The sequence below is a fragment of the Callithrix jacchus genome, chromosome 9, assembly GCF_049354715.1.
Source record: "Callithrix jacchus isolate 240 chromosome 9, calJac240_pri, whole genome shotgun sequence".
Taxonomy (NCBI): Eukaryota; Metazoa; Chordata; class Mammalia; order Primates; family Cebidae; genus Callithrix; species Callithrix jacchus.
The window spans coordinates 29,381,124-29,407,212 of NC_133510.1; the positions used below are offsets into that span (position 1 = coordinate 29,381,124).

The following is a 26,089-nucleotide window of genomic DNA, read 5'->3' on the forward strand; positions in this document are numbered from 1 at the left end:
CTCTACAGTAGCAGTGCAGCTATTAAATATATTTTTGAATAGCTGTACAGTAGCCTGTAGCACATTGGGCCATTTCAATTAACTAAAACCTCACTAAAATTTAACAGTTTCTCACATAAACTGACCACACTTGAAGTGCTTGATAGAATAATTCCTTGTTGGGTAACACTATTCTAAAGAACTGAAATTCCTTAATACGCTACCATTATTTGTTTGTTTGTTTGTTTGTTTTGGGAGGGTGGTGGTTCTTTGAGATGGAGTCTGACTGTGTCTCCCAGGCTGGAGTGCAGTGGAGCCATCTCGGCTCACTACAACCTCCGCCTCCCAGGTTCAAGTAATTCTCCTGCATTAGCCTGTAGCTGGGATTGCACCGTGCCTGGCTAATTGTTTGTATTTTTAGTAGAGACTGGGTTGCACCATGCTGATCAGGCTAGTCTCTAACTACTGACTTCAAATAATCCGCCCTCCTCAGCCTCCCACAGTGCTGGGATTACAAGCATAAACCACTGTGCTCTGCCTCACTCCCATTGTTTGAATGCACTGTAGTGGCTGGCCTAGGACTCTCATTTCCAGGTATTCCACTGTGGAAAAATGAGTTATGAGTTCCGTAAAACTGATTTGTATCAGTGGTTTTTTTTTTAAATTTCAAATTCCAAACTTCAATACCTTATTATATGATAAATAAAATTTAAAACTTAGACCATTCTTCCCCAATTATTATATTAACATATATGAAGAATCACTTTCAGTATCCAGCAGAAACAGTATGTTATGAAATAGAAGAGAGCAGCTGGAAAATATAAGTATGTTAGGTCATTATCATAGGAGTAACAGACCAAAAGGATAATCTAACGTCAAAAGGTAAAGCCTAGGAAGAAACATTAAGGATAGACATTTGTAAATTAAAATCATTGGAAAAGGTAAGTTTACCAAAGATCTAGAATTAACATCTATTTAGTAAATTTAACCATGAAAAGAAAATACAGTTTAACTTACAGTTAAAGAACTTATTAGGAAAACAAATAGTATAGGTGGAATATGACTTATAATTATAGAGCCATAAATAGTTAAAACACAAAATTGGGGTATATTTAACTTTATAGATAACTACAAGGAAGGGTATTCATACTTACCTACATCTTACCTCTAAGGTCTGTTGACCACAAATTACTGGCTAGGACCAAGGCTCTATGTGGTATTACTGTGTTCTGTTACTGGATATTCAAAGCAAAGCTTTTATTTAAAAACGCAGATGGATCCTTATACTGAAAACTGGAGTCCAGGCAGATAGAACAGATAAACAGGACAAGTTACAAGTTTAGAAGTTGTTGAACTGAGACTTAGGACTTTTATCTAGCAAAATGCTAAGTTCCTGTCATTTTAAATGACTGAATTAGTAACATGGCATAATCATTTTTAGGTATAAAAATAGTTAATACAAGACATGTTCAGGAACAAAAGCATGGAACTTCTAAAAATTTGGAATGCTTAAACAGTTTTTAAAGCAGATTTCTTTTCTTTTCTTTTCTTTCTTTCTTTTTTTTTTTTTTTGAGATGGAGCCTTGCTCTGTTGCCCAGGCTGGAGTGCAGTGTCACAATCTCAATTCACTGCACCCTCCACCTCCCAGGTTCAAGTAGTTCTCCTGTCTCAGCTTCCCAAGAAGCTGGGATTGTAGGCACATGCCACCATGCCTGGCTAGTTTTTGTATTTTTATTTATTTATTTTGAGACAGAGTTTCTCTTTTGTTGCCCACGCTGGAGTGCATTGGTGCAATCTTGGCTCACTGCAACCTCTGCCTTCCCATTTTGAAGTGATTCTCTTGCCTTAGTCTTCCGAGTAGCTAGGATTACAGGCATGCGCCACTATGTCCGGCTAATTTTTTGCATTTTTAGTGAAACAGGGTTTCATCATTCTGGCCAGGCTGGTCTCGAACTCCTGACTTTGTGATCCGCTTGCCTTAGCCTCCCAAAGTCCTGAGATTACAGGTGTGAGCCACCACGCCTGGCATAATTTTTATACTTTTAGTAGAGACAAGGTTTTGCCATATTGGCCAGGCTGGTATTGAACTCCTGATCTCAGGTTCTCTTCCCACCTCGGCCTCCCAAAGTGTTGGGATTATAGGCATGAGCCACCGTGCCCCGCCATTAAAGCAGATTTCTAACAAAGGCAGTCTGTAACTTGATTGAGTTTTCTCAGTTTCTCACTGATAAACTTAATGTGTACTTCACTGTATGGGCCTTAAAATAGAGAAGACAGTGCTTACTGTGTGTGTGTGTATGTATTTTTTTAAAACAAGGTCTTGCTGTGTTGCCCAGGCTGGTCTTGGACTTCTTGGCCTCAAGCAGTTCTCCCACCTCAGCTAGGATTACAGGCATATACCACCACACTCCACTTTAAAACATAAATTATAAATTATATATAAAGTTAGTATGCTTAAAGGAGGAAATGTGAAAGTAGCATAGGTTAGACTGTTAAATAGGACAAATAAATCATTTAATTTCATAGAAGGATAATATATTACATCTGAACCTCTCTTAGGTTTTAAAAATATTGTGTTAACTTTCAAATGACATTTTATCACATTGAATTAACTCCAACCTTATTTTTTTTTATTTATAGATATTTAGGATAAAAGAAGGAGATAGTGTAGTATGAATTTCCCCAAATGGATTATACTTACTGAATATATATAGGAGTGCAATATAACTGTAAAAGCAACTAAATTGGGAAGTTGTCTGGCACGGTGCTTCTCAGATTTTAATGCACATAAGGAATAATGCAGAGATCTTGGCAAAATGCAGGTTTTGATTCACTAGGTAGGGATGGTGCCTGAGATATCCTGCATTTGTAATAAGTTCTTAGGTGATATGATGCTGCCTGTCTGCATGAATAGCAAGGAGAGTAACCTCTAACTCTGAATTTTAAAAAAGTTTTTCTTGATACATAACAGATGTATCAAAATACATATGCATACTTTTGGGGTACATGTAATTTTTGATACATTCATTTAAGGTATGATCAAACCAAGGTAACTGGGATATCCATCACCTTAAACATTTATGTTTTCTTTATGCTGGGAATATTTGAATTCTCCTTTTCTAGCTGGTTATGAAATATACAGTAGATTATTATTAACTATAGTCACACTACTGATCTTATGCTGGATCTTATTTCTCCTTTCTTAACTGTATTTTTGTACCAATTAACCTCGTTTCATCCCCTGGCCCCAGCCTCTTGTAACCACCAGTCTATTCTCTATCTTCATGAGATTCACTTTTTTAGCTCTCACATATGAGTGAGACTGTGCAATATTTGTCTCTCTGTGCTTGCCTTATTTCACTATACATAATGACCTCCTGTTCCATTCATGTTGCTGCAAATGATAGGATTTTATTCCTTTTTGTGGCTGAAAAATTTTCCCTTGTGTATATATACCCCTTTTTTTCTTTTTCCTTTTCTTTTTTCTTTTTGAGATGGAGTCTCACTCTGTTGCCCAGGCTGGAGTGCGTTGGCTCGATCTCAGCTCACCACAACCTTCACCTCGTGGATTCAAGCAGTTCTCCTGCCTCAGCCGCCCAGGTAGCTGGGACTACAGGTGCGTGCCACCATGACCAGCTAATTTTTGTATTTTTAATAGCGACAGTGTTTCACTATGTTGACCAGGCCGGCACATTTTCTTTATTCATCCATTGATACACACTTGGATTGATTTCATATTTCGACTGTTGTGAATAGTGCTGCAGTATAAACATGGGATATCAGATAACTCTTCATTATATTGATTTTCTTTCTTTTGGATATATACCCAATAGTGGAATTGTTGGATTTTATGATAGCTCTATTTTAGGTTTGTTTTTCTTTTTTTGAGGTGGGGTCTTGTTCTATTGTGGGGACTGATCTTGAACAACTTGGCTCAAATTGTCCTCCTGCTTCAGCCTCCTGGCTAACTGGGATTACAGGTGCACACTATAGCACCTGGCTTATTTTCAGTTTTTTGAGGACCCTTTATGCACTTTTCCATAATGGCCATACTAATTTCATATCTGAATTTTTAAAATAATAATCTGTCTAAGCAACTCTGAGCTGCTTAGATCAAAATACTTTGGAGTTATCCAGGATCCTTGCTCCCTAACAAATACTCCACGTTGAATTTACCAGCAAATTCTGATGGCTGTATTTTTAAAACATCTGAAATCTGAGTACATTTCATCACCTTTGCTACCACTGTGGTATAAGCTACTATGATCTCTCCCATAGATTATTTCAGTAGTCTCCTTACTGGCCTGTTCTTTTCCCTTTGCTTCCTCTGTTCAGAAACCCCTAGTCACCTATGTTACTCAGGGAAGCCAGTCTTACCTTAGGCTAGAAGATGCTACATGGTCTTATATTACCTTTCTGTCCTCATCTGCTACTCTTCCTCTTTCACTGTATTCTAGTCACTCATCTCTTTGTTGTTCCTTGAACATTCTAGACATGTTACCACTGTCTTAGGACGTTCATATTGGCTGTTCTCTCCACCAAGAATGCTCAGCCTGGAAGCATTGGATGGTAGTCACATAACTTTCTCCCTTGCTGCTTTCTGATTGCCAGTTCAAATGTCCCTTTATCACAGAAGCTTTCCCGAGTATTCTGTATGAAGCAACAGATTCCTCTTTTTTTATTTCTTATTAGCCACACTGTTTTTCCTATTTGTTTATTTTGTCTTCCCCACTAAAACATAAAGGTAGAGATTTCTGTCTTGTTCGGTACTAAGAGAATTGCCTAGTAGTATACCTAGAGTATTCAATAAATCTTTGAGGCAAAAAAAAAAAAAATCCCACAAAAGACCATTGGGCCTTTGCTTGAATACTTTCATTGATAGGTTATTCTGCCTCCCTTCAGAACAGTTCATTTTATTTGAATATTGTTGCTAATGTTCTTAAGCTTTCTGTTTTTCCAAACTAAACATTCTTACTAGTTTACCTTTCTGCATATAATAGATTTTCCAGGGCTGTCATTATTTTAGTCATCTTCCCTGGACATTTATGTTTGTTCTTAAACACCAGAACTAAAACAAGTTAGTTTGCACCAGAACTAAAACGAATGTTGTACATATAGGCTAAGAGTGAGAAATTTTCCTCATCCAACTTTTATTGTCAGACTGATTGGATTTTTTTAAAAAATGGGATTTTTAATGCTGACTCACTGTGAGGTTGTATTTAATCCGCTATAACCTTTAAATCATTCTTTATATATGCTAGTAAGTTTCCTCTGCTTTTACAGTTGGTTTTTGAACTATAAGTATGGGATTTTGTGTTTCTCCTTATTTGACCAAATAGGGAATTATCTCTTGGGCAGTTCATACTTTTAATGAAGTAACTACCATGTGTAAATTATTTTAGAAACTAATAGAAAAATTCAGATACATATAGGAGAATCACAACTGATTAAATCAGTGATATCTTGTGACTAAATATAAACATGTATATGGACATTCCATTGCAACTATGTGTCTTGCATCAAGCCTGGAAGGATTATTATAAGAGTTTATTTAAGGCCAGGTGCTGTGGCTCATGCCTGTAATTCCAGCACTTTGGGAGTTGGTGGCAGGAGGATTGCTTGAGCTCTGGAGTTGGAGACCGGCCTGGGCAACATAGCAAGACCCCATCTCTTAGGAAAAAAGAGTTGATTTAAAAAAAAATAGTTTTACTTTATAAATTTCTTCCCTTTGACTGCCAGATTAACCTCCTTTCCACATTTTTCATTTTTACCTCTTTGTAAGCACCATTTTCCTAGTCTTTTAGGCCAGGATATTTTTTGTCTCCTTCACTATATTTCTCACCAAATCTCAGAAATTCTTCAGCCATTTAATTTCATTCTTTTCTAATTTACTTCACAGCCAGTTACTTTAGCTGTGCAAATCTCTCTGCTTCTAATCTCTCTCCATTGTAATCCATTCTATACTTGGCTGGCTATCAACCTTTTTTAAAAAACATCACATCACTTTTATCTTTTCACTCTTCTTCAGAGGATCTGTAAGATTAAGGTTCTCAATCATTAGTGATCCATGTATAATCTAACCCTACTTGATTTACATTGTTTTGCTTATTTCTTTCATTATCCTCACCGTGATTTTTTTCAGATGAAATTCATGGCTTACATGCTAACCCCCTCCTCAGTAGAGACACACACATAGACACACACGACTGTCTCCTTAGTAGACACTCTCTCTCTCACCTCTCATCCACTCTTTTCTCTCACTCAGTTGTGAGATTGGCCTAGCTAAATGCTATTTTATTTCTCCATACCATGTTGCTTCTTGAATGCCTAAGTTCCTCAACACATATAACCTATCACATTCTCTGAAAACTCCATTCCAAATTGATCTCTGTTCTTTAAGCTTCAATTGCATTTATGTCTGTGCCACAAAAATATATCATTTAGGCTTGTTGCTTAATAGTTATATGAGGCTTTTCCTTTCAATAAGACTGTGCACTTTGATAGCAAGGAATATAAAAGAGTACTGGATTATCCACAAACTGTTTGGCTTGTACTGTGTTCTTTTATGTGTAAAATAATTTCTTACTGTATAGAATTATGTTTTTTTTAAATCGATATTATTGGGAGAAGGCAAACATAAAAAATCGCTATTATAATTTATCTTCTAGGAAACGCTTTTCCAAAGAGAAATGAAGAGGAAAATTGTATATACCCTAAATATGGGAGATAAGAAGTATGAAGATATGGAAGGTAACTTTTCATTTCTATAAACTTTTAATTCTTATAAATTGTGTTTGTTGAAAGCAAAACGGTGTTTCCAGACTGTCCACTTGTATACATTTCAAAATACACAAGGAGTTTTTTGTTTTTACTTACTTTCATTGTTCTTAAATTCTGAAATAAGCTGCCTAAGTATATCCATTTTTTTCCCTCTCATATTTTATTTTCAATTGATCAAGTTTTTTGGTTTGTTAGTCCCTTTTTTCTTAAGGTTTACTCACTACTGGTTTAGTAATTACTGTTTCTGTTTTTGTCCTTTTTTAAAAAGAAAAAAAGTTGGCATTGGTACTATATCCTCTGCTTCTAAAGCTAACTTAATCTTCACTGCCAACAGAAGAACCCAAGTACGCCTTAACTCTACATCCTAATCTCAGTTTATAGATTATAGTTCCATTATTTGAGTTCTGTTATTTCAACCACCACCAATTAGATGATGTTTTATGCAGGCAACGTTTGCTTATTTCCACTTTATTTTTTTTCTTGAGACGAAGTCTCACTCTGTTGCTGTGCTGGAGTGCAGTGGCGTGATCTCAGCCTACTATATCCTCTGCCTCCCAAGTTCAAGCGATTCTCCTATCTCAGCCTTCCAAGTAGCTGGGACTACAGATACATGCCACCATGCCCAGCTAATTTTTGTATTTTTAGTAGATACGGAGTTTCACCATGTTTGGCAAGTTGGTCTCAATCTCTTGACCTCATGATCCAATCAACTCAGTCTCCCAAAGTGCTGGGATTACAGGGCTGAGCCACCATGCCCGGCCTTATTTCTTTTCTTTCTAAAAATAAATCTGAGAAGCTTCTTTAGTGAAGGTCTATTGGTGGTAAACTCTTAAGGTTTTGTATCTATTTTATCCGCTTTAAAACTATTCAAAGATAATTTTACTGGTAGATAATTCTGGAATGATAGTTTTTTTTTATCTTAGCACTTTGAAGATATTATTTAGTCATATTTTTTTCCTTGTTGTCTAGAAATGTCTTCTCAGTCTAATTATTCTCTTGTAGGTGATCTGTCTTTTCCCATTTTCTGCTTTTAAGGTCTTGGTTTTATCTTTGACAGTTTACAGTTTTAATCCATTGTTTCTGGGCATGGATTACTTTTATTTCCCTTAACAGTATTCATTGTGTTTCCTTTATTGGTTCATGTTTTTAATCATTTCCCAGCCATTACCTCTTTGTTGTCTTTATTCTCTTTTAGATTTCAATTAGTATGTTAGACCTTTCTGTAATCTCATTTCTTAATCTCTGTTTCACAGGCTATGTCTTATATTTCTTCTTCTGTTTCCTAAATCTAGCTAGTTTGCTCAAATTTGTCTTCCAGTTAACCAGTGTTTTTTCTTTGGATCTAATCTGCTGATTATCCATTTTATGTGGTATTTGAAACTTCTGATATTTGAAGTTAGTGGATTTCTAAATGTGTTTCCTGCTGCTTCTCACTCAAGACAACTTATTTTCTTAGGTTTGGTAATGTTTGATTATGAGCTCACATTGGACAAATTAAATCTATGAAGGCCTAATTTAGGTATTCTTCCCTTGAGAGGATTTGTATTTATTTCTTCTGAGGCCCATGCTGGGACCTCTTTAGCCCCATTTAAGAGTCTTGGCTTGATACTGGAGTCTGTCATGATTAGTTTTCCTTCCTGGGGTGATTCCAAGGCTTAGTCTCCAGATGTAAACACTAGTGTAGACAGTTGTGCCCAGGACAATTCCAACTTTGCTTGATATTTACACTTCACATTTCAGCTGACCATTCCTTTATTTTTGTTTTATTTTTATGTCAAATATCAGAGTATCTTATTTTCTTATGAATGAGCATTGCATACTTGTGGATGAAGTGGTTACCTTACTGTTGGATGTTTAAAGTTATACAAATCCCCCTCTAAGGAAAATAATTTGGTAATATCTATTCATATTACAAATGCATACACACGTTACTCTAGCAGTTCCATTTTTAGGAACTTATACTACAGAAATACTTTTTAAAATGTGAAGTAACTAATTTTTTATTGCAGCATTGTTTGTCATAGCCAAAAGTTGAAAACAAGTGAGTGTCCAATAGATTTGAATAACGAACAAAAAGCAGATTAGTGTGGATAGTATTCTAGCATTTGTGTGAAGGAAGGAATGTGGAAGAGTGTATTAGCATTTGTTTTTCTGTGCATTAAAAATTCTTAGGAAGAACACAAAAGAAATTTAACAGTTGCTACTGGATTGGTTGGAACTGGTTGGGGATAAATTTGAATAAGAAATTTGCTCTTAAATTTTTGAACCATGTGAATATTACACTTATTTTAAAATTAATTAATGAAAAGTTTGTTTCACTCCCCTATTAAAAAATATAAGATGGTAAATTTTGGGCATGTTGGGCTCAAGCAGTATGTTTGCTACAATTTATCTAGGATCTATTTGCTTTATAGTCAGAGGGCCCTTTAGAGTATCTAGTCCAGTATACTCCTAGAAGCACAAGTTATTTAGTCTGGAGAACTTGAAAGCACATATGGCTGTTTTACTTTAACAGGTGAAGAAAATGGAGATAATACTGTTCCCACTGGTCTGTTGTACAGTGAGGCTGACAGATGCCCAATATGTCTTAATTGTCTGTTAGAAAAGGAAGTTGGTTTTCCAGAAAGCTGTAATCATGTCTTCTGTATGACTTGTATTCTTAAATGGGCAGAGGTAAGTCTGACACATTAATGTATTTTAATTTCCTAGCATGATTTTATTTCACTTAAAGAGTTGATACTGCCTTTCATAAATTATTTCACAGTAATGTATTTTCTTCCTACTTTGGTCAAATACAGGTATTATTCAAATTGTTAGTTATTTTCTTCTAATTTTCTTTTATCAGCTTTTTAAAATGCATACTCTTTTTAAAAAGTTAATAACCTATGCTGGTTGCAGTGGCTCACGCCTGTAATACCAGCACTTTGGGAGGCTGAGGCGGGCAGATAACCTGAAGTTGGGAGTTTGACACCAGCCTGACCAACAAGGTGAAACCCTGTCTCCACACAAAAGTGTGGAGGCACCACACAAAAGTGGCTGGGCATGGTGGTGCCTCCCTATAATCCAAGCTACTCAGGAGGCTGAGGCAGGAGAATTGCTTGAACCCAGGAGGCGAGGTTGCAGTGAGCCAAGATTGTGCCATTGCACTCCAGCCTGGGCAACAAGAACAAAACTCTGTCTCAAAAAAAAAAGAAAGAAAGAAAAAGAAAAGGTTAATAACCTCCAGGAAGAACAGATCAAACAATTTTTTCTGGTACAAGTGCAATAATTCATTTTTCAGTGTATTTGACTCTGTACTTAACAGGATAATATCTGTTTACCACTAATAACACCTTCTGTCTGCTTTTTGTTTTATATTTTTCAGGGAATTTTCACATAGGTTATTTGATTTCTTCTTTATATCAGCCTTGTGGAATAACCAGAGCAGATACGATAGTGTCCTTCCATTTTACAGATGAGGAAACTTGGATTTTATGTTCTATGACTTGGTCAAGATCTCATAGTTTAAGAGGCAGAAGTGAATTTAGAATTGATTTTCTAATTCCTGTTTTTAATTTAGTATGAACTAATTTCAGAGTCTGAATTAGAGATATTACTGTCACAGACAGTGAATAAAAAACTGGACATTTTTGACTTTTAATGTATTATGTTGACTCAGTTTGGGCCAAATACTTTGAAGTAAATATTAATTTATTATAAACCTTATTGTTATGAAATGTTAAGTAAAAATTTATTGTTTATATTAATCATGCTATATTTTCTGAGTTAATGGTTTGTCGATGTGTAAAAATTAGTAAAAAAGATAATATCAAAAATATTTTAACATTAGCTCCATTCAAATTGTTAATGTTCTTAAATACATTGGAATCAATTGCATATCACATAATTCAGTTTTCAAAGTGCTATGTTTTGCTTAAATTTTCATTAATAGAGTGGAAAGGAGAATATAACTGTATATTGACTCTATGGCTGAGTTCTGAGAAAAGGGAAGAGAAAATTTGTTAAACAAATTGAAGTAATAATAGTATACATAGAAACTGTTTTAATTTAGTAAAATCTAAACTGGTCTTTAACAAGAAGGGACACTAAGGATAGGTGAAAATACATTTTGGGGAAAAGTATTTTGAGTTTTGCTAAATTACTACGGTTGGTAAATCTCTCCATGTGTTTGTAGGATCACTGTTTAATGGAATAATGCATGTTTTTTTCTGCCACCCAAATAAAGATTTTTATCTGTGTTGAATTTAGTGCACACGGTTGCTTTGTGGTTTAATTTTTTTAGAGATTTTGCTTCGGGTAAAGAAATAATATTGTTGGAGGGGTGGAAGGTTTCAATACAATGCTTTTCATAAGATTGTATTTAATGACCACATAATTGTGAACTTCAACAACTTAATCTGAGTATATATTTTTCTCTAAGGAAATTATAATGTATATATAATAAGTAGATATGGTTGTTCATCCTTTTTTACAACTTTATGTGCATCTTTCACACAACCATAAGTTTTACCCTGATGTACATATTCCAGATTTCTGTAGGTATCTAGAGGTGGAATTGCAGGTTGTAGATTATGCACATATTCAACTCTACTAGGTAGTGGCAAACTTGTCTGTATTTTTAACTCTTGTTGAATATTTTTAAGTTGAAAATACTGGATAACATACATAGTATGGCACCCAACATCTTTCTCGCATGTAATATTTTTCAAATTGCTTTTCAAAAGAAAGTACTTATCTGTTATACTGCTGTCATAAATTGTGATGTCAGGTGGGCAGGGAGGAGTTGTGATATTATTTAAACAAAGGTAATTAACCTTTAAAGGGAGAATAAGCAGAATATTCTGAATTATTTCATTGTCCCTGATGGTGATAGCAGTAATCAGTTAAATAAACCCTTCCGTTGAGCAGTAACAAGAGAACAGTCTATTAATAAATTTCCTATTATGAATTATAAGTGAATGCTGGCTAAAAAAACTCACGTAAACTTTAAGTTTTTAGTTTGAATCTTTTATTGCTGTGATAAAAATAGCTATGTTTTGAAGCATTTAAGTGCTTTCACAAATAGAATCAGATTTCAAATTCAGGAATGTGTTTCTTTTTTTCATCATTATAAAATTAAGCTCCATCCTCTCATTTCCCTCAGTCTCCTTCCATTTAAAAGCAAAATTTACAGTTTACTTTGGATTTCAGGATTAGGAATAAGTGTATTCAGTCTCGTAATAGGCCATGCCTTATACTAAGGCTTTCTTATACTTTCTGACATTTAATTTCATTTAATTCACTGTGTTAATCTTCATTTGCTATACAAGACAAGGATACTAAAATTGTGATTTTTAAGTACGTCAGGGGATAGCATGAAGTTAAAATCTTTTTTAAAAAAATATCTGTGGCTTATAATTTTACAAATGTTAATTTTTTTTTTTGAGACAGAGTCTCACTCTGTTACCCAGGCTGGAGTGCAGTGTCATGATCTCGGCTCACTGCAGCCTCCACCTCCCAGGCCAAGCGATAATTATGCCTTAGCTCCTAAGTAGCTGGGATTACAGGCACATGCCACCATGCCAGGCTGTTTTTGTATTTTTAGTAGAGATGGAGTTTCCCTATATTGACCAACCTGGCCTCAAACTCCTTACTTCAAGTGGTCCTCTAGTCTCAGCCTCCCAAATTGCTGGGATGAATGTTCACTTCTAGTAGAAGAGTAGAAGTCAAAGTGAGATTTACAGTGGTTGGAAATCTGCATAGTAAGAGAACAGTACAATTTGCATTTAGTATCATCTTTCTAGATTTCTGTATCTTTCAAAATTTCTGTGCTTTCTGAGATTTGTGCCCAAGGTTCGCTGAAATATGATTCAGAACGGATATCATGCACCAAAAAAGGACTCATTTTATTTACTTTCATCTTAATATTTTAGGCATGGAACACATTCTTAGAAACACTGGTCTTTAAGAAACTGGTGTTTTGAATAAAGTGTTTTGGGTCTAGTACGTTTATTTTGTACACACAGATCAAAGTTAGTTTCAGTCTTTCTAAGCTCTAAAATTTCAGTTCTGTGGTTATTTAAACAAAAGCTAGGTAAGAAATTTAAAGTGATTAAGTAAAATTCTTCAGGTGTGTCATAGAATCCTCTTGGGGCAAAAGGATTCAGGGTGAACCTGTGATAGACTTCATGGCCTATAGCCTAATTAGCCTTAGGGACACTAGAACAAATTGAAATTAATTATGTCCACTGTGACTATTTTTAGTTTCTAGGAATCCATAGATGGCAAGCCTGTTGATTTATAAAATAATGATTATATAAAATTGAATATTGAACAATATTGAATATTGACACAACAATTGACATTAAGGAAGTCTGAAATTTTTGTTAATTTAAACCATCACTGTTAGAGCCAACAATTTGAAATTAAAAGACCTTTGAATGGATTAAATGTATATAGAGCCAGTATACTAAAGTTACCGGCTAATCAGTTAGAAAGTTATTTTACCCATATGGTGGGCAAAAAACAGATATATACTTATTGATAGCTTTTAATAATTAGCTTGCACAGTTTAGGAAGGTAAAGGACAGAGAAGTCTTGACACACATTGTAGTAGTGACAATTGATTATAATTATGATTTCCTATCGACAAGATAATCTTTTATCCACACACATAGTTAAGTAAATGGGATTTATTGGCCGGGCATGGTGGCTCACGCTTCTAATCCCAGCATTTTGGGAGGTCAAGAAGGGTGGATCACTTGAGCGCAGGAGTTCAAGGCCAGCCTGGGCAACATGCTAAGACCTCATTTCTACCGGGGTGGGGTGGTGTGGGGTGGGGGAGGAGTACAAAATTTAGCCAGTCATGGTGGAGTATGCCTATAGTGCCAGCTACTTGGGAAGCTTGGAGGATCACTTGAGCCCAGGAGGTCAAGACTACAGTGAGCTGTGATTGTGCCACTGCACTTCAGCTTGGGTGACAGAATAAGACCTTGTCTCAAAAGATAAAAAAAAGATTCATTATTTCCCACAGTTGCTGAGAAGTGATTAAAACTTTGACCCTTAAAGGATCATGGTTTGAAGACATATGTTTAAAGCATTTAAAAGTTCTTACACTATTTAATGGAACCTGCAGTATATGTGATGAGGATGTTTTTGCTATCTGCTGGCATTCTTTTCCCTTTTAAGTAACACGAAATATTTCCCTTATTTTTTAAGTATTATTTTTTAATGTGATTAGTTTCCCATGGTAAGCAGATTATTATTCCTCAATTTATTTATCTCAGTCATTCATTTTGTATCAAATGCCAACAGCTTCAGTATGAGAGAGTAAGGTTAATGAAATCAAAATTGGGCAGTTGGAAAAAGCATGGTTTCTCTTATGAAACTAGAAATGATGTCTCATTTAGGTGACATGCTGTTCTCGAAGAAGTCAACAATGTTCAACATAGATGAGGATTATATTTTTGAATTAGTAATGTGTACCAAAAAATCAAGACATGAGTTGACTTACATGTGGACTACAAATATGTTTTATATACATGTGTTTCTAAGTGGAAATTTCTCCATTCTGGTTATTAGACTACTTTTCAGTAATATACTTTAGTAAAGCTTTATTATCTGGGATTTTTCAGTTTTTCCTCAAATTCTAATTTTAAAAAAATTAACCAGAACCCAGACCCCTCTCTGTTTTGTAGTGCTCTGTGAACAGTAATGTAAATGCATCTGTGTAGTACTGCTAACATTAGTCCTTTGTAATTTATAAAGTATTGTCAAATACATTTTTTAAATTTATTACACCTGTGCAATAGTGATCAGGGCTCTCTCCATCTTCATCCTTAGTGTGGGTTGGAGTGATTGCTAGCTCTGCCAGAACTTGAACTTGTAGCTAATTTTTTCAGATCCAGCACTATTTTCACCCTGTGAATTAATCCTTTGTGAAATTTTTTGGTAGAGCAGTGAGGATTTTTGAATTGTGAAGACCAGTTACCTAAAGCATACATCTAAAAGTGTTTCAAGTACTCTGTTTACCAGTCAGGTAAATTAGTATGCATTTCTTTGTAGCCTCGTTTTAAATGTCAGAATATGTAAAATGATTGATGCAGGTCATTTACTGAGGTTTTTATTTTTACACTAGATAACATGTTAACTATTAATTGTCAGAAGAAATTAAGATTTAATATAATTCTGCCCAACTTATCAAGTATCTTAGAGAACATGAAGAGATTTTTCTTTGAGTAGTTTGATGAAATACATTCTTAATGGGGGTTAATTTTATCACTGACAGCCATTTATCCTTTAGGGATACACTTCTGAAAGCTGTTATAAAGAACCACAGTTTCACTAATAGGACTGACAAAGACTGTCTTGAAAGAACTGGTTAAATGTGATAGGGAACATGTAGACTGACTGCAGGTGAGCAATTAATTTGAAGTCTAGGTGAGGTATTTTGGAACCATAAATGAAAAAAGATAGATTCTGGAAAATAGCTTTAAAATAAGCATTAGCCTCTAACGGTATGCATTCCTAAGTCATCTTTATTTGATTTTGAACTAGAATTTTTATATAATATTCTCTATTTTGTTAGTAGGAGAGATGTTTGAGATTCCCCTGAGCAGGCGAACCTACCTACAAGCATAGGTACTGAGATTTAGTCTTTAAGCACTTAATGCTTATTTCTAAGAGGAGCTATCTATAAGTAGCCTATGTGATTGAGGATAGAGCAGCAGCAGGAAGCGAGAAATTGGAAATTGAGGATCCTGAATTCCCAAATAAGGAAGGTTTCCTGTTCTTATATTTAAATATGGGTTTGAGCTGAGAATTTACAATGCTTTAGAATAGTACTTTTTTCATGTTTTACTGAAATCATAAAGATTAGTTTTTTAATATCAAAATTTCCTCCTGAACTGATAGAACCTTAGTACAGAGCATTCACAGTAAAATGTATGTTCTGTTTAATACACATTATACTGTAAAGCAGTGAGCAAATCCTGTTAATTTTGTAGTCAAATTAACAGGATTTAACATAAAGCCAATGATGTTATTAGACTACTTGATTATGAAACTGAATTAGATACTTTAAAAATTATCGAAATGAAAGTCATTAATTAAAACAATGAATTACTGAAGGATATTTTGTTATATATAAGGAATCCAAATAGTAAGTAATTGAAGGATATTTTTATTGTATTTAGGGAAACAAAATTTGAAACAATTTTCTTCAAAATTAAAATAAGTTTTAAAAATACAATATTAGTTAAAATTTCTCTACATTGGTTTAAAATGTGAACTTTAAAACCTCACAACTTAGAAATTTAATCATAAATTCTACTCTGAAAGCTAAAATTAAAACATCTTCAAGCCCTTTCTGGATAGATATCTGCCAAATATAAGAGTGAGGCATCCTTGGGAGTTTCTTAACATTAGACCAGTCAGGGTTGCGTGTGGTGGCTCACACCTGTAATCCCAACACTTGGGAGGCCAAGGTGGGCTGATTTTGAGCTCAGAAGTTCGAGACCAGCCTGGGCAACATGACAAAACTCCATCTCTGCAAAAAAATACAAAAAATTAGCTGGGCATGGTGGTACACACCTATAGTTCCAACTACTTGGGAAACTGAGGTGAGGGCATCACTTGAACCTGGGAGGTCAAGGTTGCAGTGAGCCATGATGTGGCTGCACTACAGCCTGGGCGAGAGGGTTAGACCCTGTCCAAAAACAAAATAAAAAATTCTGATGCTGACCCTGTGTCAAAGAAAATCATTTTCTGATGTTAAATAAATTATCTTCAGGAAATTACAGTATATACAGACTGTAGTGATACATGGCAGTAGATTTCCTACCACTACTATTTTTTTCTTGTTTTTCCTGTATGTTTTTGTAATACCAGTGGAACCTTTTCTTAAAATGAAACTTTAGACAAATTCAAGGCAATTATGCTTAAGGAAAAAAAAGAAGGGAACTCTTACAACTGTTATTTGAAACAGATCAAATTGAATGGCTCAGAGCAGGTATGGTGGCTCCACCAGTAATCTTAACACTTTGGGAGGCTGAGGTAGGAGGATTGTTTGAGCCCAGGATTTCAAGATGAGCCTGAGCAACATAGTGAGACCCTGTCTCTATGAAAAAATGTTTAAAAAAAAAACAAAAAACCCACATTGGTGTGGTGATACATGCATGTAGTCCCAGCTACTTGGGGGGCAAAACTGGGAGAATCACTTGAGCCCCAGGGGTTCAAGCCTGCAGTAAGCTGTGATCAGATGACTACATTCCAGCCTGAGCAACAGAGTGAAACCCTATCAAAAAAAAAAAAAAAACCTTAAGTAACAGCTTAGATTAAAACTGTGATAATTCAAAATTATAAAAGGAAGACTGGGTACAGTGGTTCATGCCAGTAACCCCTCTAAGGCAGGTGGATTGCTTGAACCTGGGAGTCCAAGACCACCCTGGGCAACATGGTAAAACCCCCCATCTCTACAAAAAAATACAAAAATTAGCTGGGTAGGGTAGTATGCACCTGTAGTCCCAGCTACTCAGGAGGCTGACTTGGGAGGATCATCTGATGTCAGTCTGGAAGGCGAAGGCTGCAGTGAGCCATGATAGCACCACTGCACTCCAGCATAAAAAATAAATAAAAATAAAGAAATGAAAGAAAAAAATATAAAGGAAAGAACACAGTTTAGCTGATGTCAACAGAGGAAATTTAATAAAGAAAAAATGAGTTTGCATGATTTGAGAGTTTTTGAAAGGTTTGATGCATCTGATATAAATTTCTTGAGCACATGGCTTTCTTTGGATCTTAGTGTCAAAAATCGAAATAGCTAAAATAATAAAGTACTTGGATTTCCATGTATGTCATAAGCTTTGCTAATTCCAATAAAAATTCTTAGGAACTCATGTCTCTCGTGTGTATGTATCATATTGTGGTTGTCTTTTGTTAATTAAGTTTTTTGTTACTAAAGCTAGTTGATTTTAAGACCTTACTTAATATTTAGTATATGCCACACTTTCTTCTAGGAATTATTAATTCCCACAAAAACCTTAGAAGTAAGTTCTTTTCTCATTTTCACAAATAAGGTTGCTGAGGCACAGAGAGACTAACTTGCTCAAGGTTACCCAAACGGCAAGATATGAATGTCATACAGTAAATTCACGGCCTCCATACATCTTAGTAGATTTTACAAAAAAAGGAACAAATTTTCATTTATTACTGTATAACCTTTTTATTAATGTCTCTAAATTTACCTTTAAAATAGTAATAAAAATATATTTTGAAGTTTTTGTAAAAATAGGAAGCACTGGAAAGATTTCACTTTTTATTTTATTTATCTATGTTTCAGAAATAGGATCTCACTCTGTTACCTAGACTGCAGTACAGTGATGTGATCATGGCTAACTGCAGCCTCAAACTCCTGGGCTCAAGGGATCCGCCTGCCTTGGCCTCTCCAAGTGTTAGGGTTACAGGCATGTGCCACCACACTCAGCCAGATTTTACTTTTAAATATTTTTGAAAACTGTAAATAGAGCATTAATAAATTCTCTAACATAAGAAATTTCATACAGTGTATACTATCAGAATAAACAACAATAGTTAAGTTCTTTGAACTAGACAATGCATTATTAAAAAATATATGAACTTCTTTGTTGCCAAAGCAAAGCTTCTTAAGGTCAAGTATTCTACAGGGAAAGTAATGCCTTCTAAATCCATAGTTCTTAAAAGTAGGCTGAACTGGCTTTTTCCGGTCTGAACTAATTTATTATAGTAAGGTCACTCAGATGTGGTAAAGCTGTTTTCCCATTGAAGTCCATTTAAAAGAGAAAATAGTAACTCAGCTCATGTTTCAGCTGCTTCTAGAGTGACTTGTGAGCTTTGTGAAAATGCGTAAAATGATCAAGGACCATATACAAACTGTTCTACCTTTACCTAAGCATATCTTGATACATGATAAAACCCAGAAAGGCAAAGATCACACTTTTTACATAATATATCTAGATTCCATTACTATCTTTGCTCTTTAAGACTTGCTATTCGATTGTTAAAATTGTTTTATTTTAGTAACAGTAGGTATTAATATCACCTTTTGGTATTCTCTTTGCAGAGTTTTCCCTCCTACCCTAATAGAAAATATACTCCATCTTAAATTCTTTAAACAATGTAAACCCATTCTTATACAAATATTTAATAATTTTATCAGAGAAACTCTTACAGTCGATGCACAGGAATTTTAAAAGGACAGGAAATAAAGCAAGATAATAATGTTGATTTACAATCAAAGAATGATTTAAGGACCAATTTCCTTCATAAATAACACCTACAACTCAATTTGAAAGAGTAGCAACCTAATAAAAACCTAAGCAAAGAACATGAATAGACAGCTTAAAGAAAAAGAACTCTGAATAGTCCTTAAAAATAGGAAAATATGCTCAATTTTACTCCTATAAAAGGAAATGTAAACTAAAAAAACCCTTATTCATACCATGCTATTAAGGATGAGGCAGCTCTGAATTACTAATATGAATCAATCTTAAGTTTATGTGTTAAAAAGATACACATACATGTATATGCAGTGGATATCCACAAAAGGTTATATATAAGAAACCCTCTGGAGTGACCATCTAGGTGGCTGAGCAGAGGGATGGAGGAGTACTTCATTTTCTTCATGTCTTTTAAATATATTTATTGCTGGTGCAACTGCCTATTTAATGTATATTTTTGGGGAGAAATATTAAGTCACAGAATATTAACATTTGTGAAGGACCTTTCTAAGCCATTTAGAATGGCCCAAGTTTAGCATAACAGCCAGCTTTACATCACAGAACTGCTGCTGTCAGCCCAACTCATCTTTCACTATACCAGTAGTTCTCAACTGGGCAGCATATCTTAATGGGATTTTAAGAACAGATTCTGTCTTGTTCATCATTGTATTCCAATTATCTAGCATACAGGAGGTATTCAGTAAATGTTTGAATGAATGAAACAAATTTAAGGTATAAAATATTTTTCTTTCAAAGAGATGAAGATATTTTTCTTTTTTATGGAACACTTATAAGTGTATTTATAATTTTTATCTATTCTAAAGAAACATTCATAAGATATAATTTGTTAATCACTTTTCAGACACTGGCTTCATGTCCTATTGACCGAAAACCTTTTCAGGCAGTGTTTAAATTCAGTGCATTGGAAGGTTATGTTAAGGTAAGTTTTAGATTTTATCCTGCAACATTATGTAAAAATTAATTGAAGCTGTTTGACTTTGATAGATTGCCAGTTTGTGTATATTTGAAAATTGTTCAACGTAAAGTTTAATATGTGATTTTAATCCTCCTTAGTGTGATAAATGTATACCTTTCAACAAGGATACTTAAATTCTGAAACTTTTTTTCATTTGCCCCCTAAAAAGGGCATATCCACAGTGATTTATCTTATAACACAAAATGTATTAGGTCTTTGATGCTCTGAAGGAAGTTTCATACTAAGGCTTAATTACAAAGTACTTAACATTTTAGAATATCTTGAATGTGAGGACTTCTTCCTGTATTTCAAACAATTTTTTAATTGGATAGCACTTTGAATACTTGTTTTCCATTGAAAAAATGTTTGAAATGGAGTATTAGATTCAAAGACTGTCACAAAACCTTAAATCCAAAAAAAAACTAAAACTGTTTTCCTGAAGAACATTATAATTTTGAAATTAGCCAATAAAATTAAAGTCTGGTTACCTCATTGATGTTACTTTTGTGAGCCATGATTGTTATGATTTGTGTTTATGTTAACTTTTGGCTTGCCTGAGAAAACAAAAAAAGTAAGTGAGTTGAGTAAGAGAAGAAGAGAGAAAAGGAGAAGAGTAGTAGTTAAGTATATGAGAAAGATTTCTTGAGGTATCACTACCAAGTCATGAATGAAAAATAGCTGAAAATGAGAGTACTCAATATAAATATAAGTGATGCTGTTAATGAGAAAAACAAAACGTTTTTAGGTAGCACTGTTTGTTAGTCTGTATCCACTTGGTTACTGTCGTCTATATGTAAGTAGAAAAGGGGATGGAAGCAATGTACAACTATTTAAGCATTTGTCTTTCTCAGTGCAGGTTTTTATAATTTGCTTTGATATATTTTTACCAGATGAATCTTGATGCAAGTTACAAACAGAACTGCAATTCAAATAAAATGGTTTACTTGTGTAATTGTATAACTTTGCCATCAATGTAAATTAGTGTATAAAAGATAAAACATTGTAGAAGTGTAATATATAAATGTGGGTTTTCCTGAAGACATATTCCCCATTTTTACAAACCCTGTGTGTGTGTGTGTGTGTATAGTTACACTGCTAAAGATTCATTAGGTTGAACTAGATTCCAAGTATATTTTTCTGTGAAATTTTGTTTTGTTGCTTAGAATAAAAATGTGTTTGATGGAGTGTGTATTTTACCTAAAGGTTTAGTACAGTGCTAATTTTATTTTGTTTAACTTAAAAGGTATTTCTTGGCTCATGAGATATCGTCCACGTGCTCTTAAATGCCTTCCCTAGACCTTTACTTCTTTCAAATCTTCACTTCATTATCTTTGCAACTGAACAACTTTTTTTTTTTTTTTTTTTTTTTTGGAGACAGAGTAAGACTCTGTCTCCCAGGCTGGAGTGCATTGGTGTGATCTCTGCTTACTGCAACCTCCGCCTCCCAGGTTCAAGCAGTTCTCCTGCCTTGGCCTCTTTAGTAGCTGGGACTACAGGAACCCATCACCACACCCAGCTAATTGTTGTATTTTTAGTGGAGATGGGGTTTCACCATATTGGTCAGGCTGGTCTCGAACTCCTGACCTTGTGATCCACCTGCCTCAGCCTCCCAAAGTGCTGGGATTACAGGCGTGAGCCACCACACCTGGCCGCAACTGAACTTCTTGAATGAGACAACTCCCTTTTCTCAATTCTTACTCACTTTGAAGTTTTCATAGAACATTTACCTCTATTATCTTATTTTACAAACACTGACCTCACCAAGGTCCAGACTCAGACTTCCACATTCCATGGTTTCTTTTCTGCATGTAGTGCTGTTGACTACCCTCTACTTCCTTCGGCCTCTAGAACATCCTTCTCTTGTGGGTATGTATGTATGTATGATTGTTTTACTTCTCTATCCTTTCACAATCTTCTTTGTCATATCCCTGCCCTCCTCTTCCTTTTCTTAATCATTAGGGCTCAAGGATCTTCATTTAAATTCTCTCAGTATACCTACTTTCTAAGTCATCTCAACGATTATACTTCAGTAGCTTTAAGTACTACCTATCTTTGGATGCTTCTAAAATTCTGTCACTGACTGGGCGCACTGTCTCACACCTGTAATCCCAGCACTTTGGGAGGTCAAGGCGGGCGGATCACGAGATCAGGAGTTCGAGACCAGCCTGGCCAACATAGTGAAACACCCATCTCTACTAAAAATACAAAAACTAGCCAGGCATGGTGGCGGGTGCTTGTAGTCGCAGCTACTCAGGAGGCTGAGGCAGGAGTATCACTTGAACCTGGGAGGTGAAGGTTGCAGTGAGCCAAGGTGGTCACTGCACTACAGCCTGGGCAACAGAGTGAGACTCCGTCTCAAAAAATAAAAATAAAATAAAATTCTGACCCTATCCCAGACTTCTTTACTGAGAGCCAGACCAGTATTTACAACCACTTGTACATCTCCATCTGGAATACCAAAAAAAAAAAATCTAACATTAACAAATTTCAAATTAATGACATTTCCTACCCCTTTGCCCAGCCCCATTTGTTAATGGAATCACAACCCCAGTCATCAAGATCAGAAATAACTGGAACTTTTTCGTTTTTCTTTCCCTCATTTATTTTTTTTTCTGTTGAATGTCTTAAATATGTTTCTTCTTTATTCCTCCATTGTTGCCTCTTTGTAGTCCCCAATTCTGTCATCTCACTAGTGCTGTTTGATAGACGTATACTATAAGCCACTAAATAACTAAAATTTTTAGTAGCACCCTAAAATAATAAAAAGAAATGAAATAAATTGAATGATTTATTTTTAGTCCAATATATCTAATGTATTAGTTCAACATGTAATATTTTAAAATTATTATTGAGAGATTTTACATGCTTTTAAAAAATTATACTAGGTCTTTGAAATCTTGTGTCTATTTTATATTTGTCGGACATTCCAATTTAGATGAGCCACATTCCAAGCACTGGGTAGCCATATGTGGCTAGTGACTATTGTCTTGGACAATGTAGATCTAGTCTATCTTAAGAGCTTCCTTTTTTATTTCCTGGTTTTTATAATCTCTTCTTAACTGGTTGATTCTCCATATCGCTACCAAAGTTATCTTCCTAAAAACAAATTTGATCATCACATTCGCTTGCTTTAAAAAGACCACTTACTCTCTGATGCCTGTAGAATTATCTTCTTATTCAAGAACCTTAACAATCAAGTCCTAACACATTTCATCAACTTTATATCTAGCTACTCAATTTTTCTCTGTCTACATTGGCTTCTCACGTTCCTTACAACTCTGTTCTTTCCTCCACCTAGATTTTTTGTCGTAGACCAATCAATTCCTAACTATCCTTTAAGACCAACTCATACATCATCTACTCATTAAAGTCTTTTGTGACATCCTCAGTTAATTTCTGAGTCCTACATGTATATACAAATCTGCATTCATATCTCTGTTATAAGCACTTAATTTACTTATGCTCATCTCTCACTATTTTATTTCCCCAGAGCTAAGCACACTTACTAAGCTTATGGTTTAGTATGCTTGAATGAATAAGCATATGTATTTGGACTGTACTTTTTAAACAGAAAAATTTTGTTTCTGTAATTTTAATCATTTCAAGGAAGAATTATAAAGTTATTTGTAATGCTGGATTGTTGCTCCAAATTGATTTTGCTTTTCTCATAGGTTCAAATAAAAAAACAACTGAGAGAAATAAAAGACAAGAAAAATGAAAACTCATTTGAGAAACAGCTCTCCTGTCATGAAAATTCTAAAAACTGTATAAGGTTAGTGATTAACTTTAGAAATGGAATGCAAATGAGTGGAACAGAAGTTAACTAGTACAAAAGGAGTATTTAAAAAAATGAAGTGGAGTTTAAATGTATTTAATCACTTATTTGAAAGCACACACTTGATAATTTAAGGAGCGACTAGCTGAAATCTGAGAATCTAATTTGAGCTCTACTCTGTTTTTGGTGAAAAATTGGTTCTGGCTGGGCATGGGGGTTCACTCCTATAATCCCAATGCTTTGGTAGGCTAAGGTGAGAGGATCATATGAGACCAGGAGTTTTGGAGCGGCCTGGGGAACATAATGAGGACCACCCTCCCTTTCTCCGTCTCTACTGGAAAACAACACAAAATAAAAAGAATTACAAGTATTTGTTCTTTTCAGTTTATTTCTGAATCTGTTTTAGACCAAAACTTTTGTAAAATACAAATGTTACAGTAATGTAAAATTTCTGAATGCTGGCCAGGTGTGGTGGCTCACACCTGTTAAGGCCAGTATTTTGGGAGGCTGAGGTGGGAGGATCACCTTAGGAGTTCAAGACCAGCCTGGGCAACATAATGAGACCCTGACTCTACTGAAAATTTACAAATGAGCCAGGCATGGTGACACATGGCTGCAGTCCCAGCTACTCAGGAAGTTGAGGCAGGAGGATATCGTGAATTCAGGAGTCTGAGGCTGCTGTGAACTATGATCACACCAGTGTACTCTAGCATGAGCAACAGAGCAAGACTCTGTCTCAAAAACAAACAAAAATTCTGAATGCTTACCATCATTTTTGAACTTAATCACAAACCAACATTAAACAATACGTAAGCGTTGGTGCTCAGGCAACACTGTGAATAGCATTGGTCAAGTTATTTATGGACAAAAAGTAGGGAGTACCTAATAGTATCAAACAACATTCTTCATCAGTTATAATTTAAACTGCTTATTAACTTTCACATATTGCTTTCCTGTGTTGTAGCAGGTACCAGCAAGGGTTTATGTTAAAACATAACATATGTTAATGTATATGAATTTCTCTTTTTTTAGTCGCTATTAAAACCATTGCCTATTTTAACATAAATGTCTAGAAATGCAATGTTTAGTACTTGAGTTTAATAGGTGTTTAACAGATTTTTCAACTAAATTGAGTATGAGTAGTACACTGGAAATTAATTGATGCTTAGAATAACTTGTTCTAATACATTTGAAACTTAAGCTCATTTTGATCTGAAATGTATTTAGAGCTGTCCAAAAGTTGTATTTTTAAGTCAATATGTTGTCAGATTCATAATTCAATTTATGATCCGTTAGTACTTTTCATCAGAATACTACTGTCTTAAAAGAGTAAGTTTATTTAGTTCCTAAAACAGTTGGCAAGAGTCACTGAGGTTTATTGAAACTATCACTATTTTATAACACTGTAGCTCCTTAGATGTTAACTTTTGGGTAGTTATGGCATTCTTTGAGAAGGTGAAGAATGATTCAGATCCCTTCTGCTAGAAAAATATACATGTTTATAGTCATAAATCTTTGTATATGATTTCAAGGTATTCATGGAATACCTACTCCAAGAGCTTACCCATGAGCCCCAAAGTTACTGACTGCATTAGACCAAATATTATAATTGTTTCTGAAAAATAGTTATCACTTTTGGTTCTTGGATTTGTATTTACATAGTAGATAGTAGTACACTTTTCCCACGCATAGTGAAGAAAAACCTTTTGGTAGAAATACTTTCATTCTTGATACAACTTATATCACTGGCTGTGAAAGTATCATAGATGTGCTTTTTTTTCTCTGTCTCTCCCTCAGAATTACCCAATTATCTTGGGTCTTGCCGAGAGTGTAGTGGTCATCGCAGAAAATGACCTGAGAATGTAGTGGTGATCGCAGAAAATGACCTGTAAGACTCACAGCTCTTGTTTGAGTCTAACATAGTAGTAGTCCCCATATTTAACTGGTTTTTCTCAGAGATTTTTCATAAGGAAATAACAGCTGTGAAATTAATATTTGCCTTTGCCCACCAAGGAGTAACTTAACTATTTTTCCCAAAGTGGAAAATCTCTGTCACCTTGTTGGATATTTACCTTATACTATTTTTTTGGAGTCTTGGTTGTTTTTAGTAGTCCTGTCTTTCAGTCTTCTTTTTACTGCATATGCTTGATCTTTCAAAATGCAGACAAACTCCATTCAGTTTTGCCTCTCCCTTCCAAAGCAATGAAACCCTGGCACTTCTCTCTTTCTGATACTTTTTACCAGTTTCAAAGAAGGCATTACAGTGGTGTTTTGTTTCTTCATAGTGAACCTCCATTTTAAGTGGAACTAAAAGGCTTTCCTTGCTAGAATTTTCTAATGGTTCT

At 34.8% G+C, this 26,089-nt stretch overlaps 1 protein-coding gene across 7 annotated transcripts in view; it reads left to right on the plus strand.

The window, feature by feature from the left end:
- The window catches only part of SCAF11 (SR-related CTD associated factor 11), an 81,053-nt gene that overhangs the window by 24,920 nt on the left and 30,044 nt on the right, over positions 1–26,089 (plus strand). For 5 of the 7 annotated variants that reach the window (XM_035255744.3, XM_002752348.6, XM_009003599.5 and 2 more), the window contains 4 exons: positions 6,649–6,730; positions 9,276–9,433; positions 19,856–19,933; positions 23,641–23,741. In XM_035255744.3, the coding sequence (XP_035111635.3) occupies positions 6,670–6,730; positions 9,276–9,433; positions 19,856–19,933; positions 23,641–23,741 (398 nt within the window). In that variant the 5' untranslated portion in view covers positions 6,649–6,669. Of the gene's footprint in view, positions 1–3,474; positions 3,597–6,648; positions 6,731–9,275; positions 9,434–19,855; positions 19,934–23,640; positions 23,742–26,089 lie in introns of all 7 variants that reach the window. The other 2 variants (XM_035255745.3, XM_054238147.2) reach the window with 2 other exon arrangements.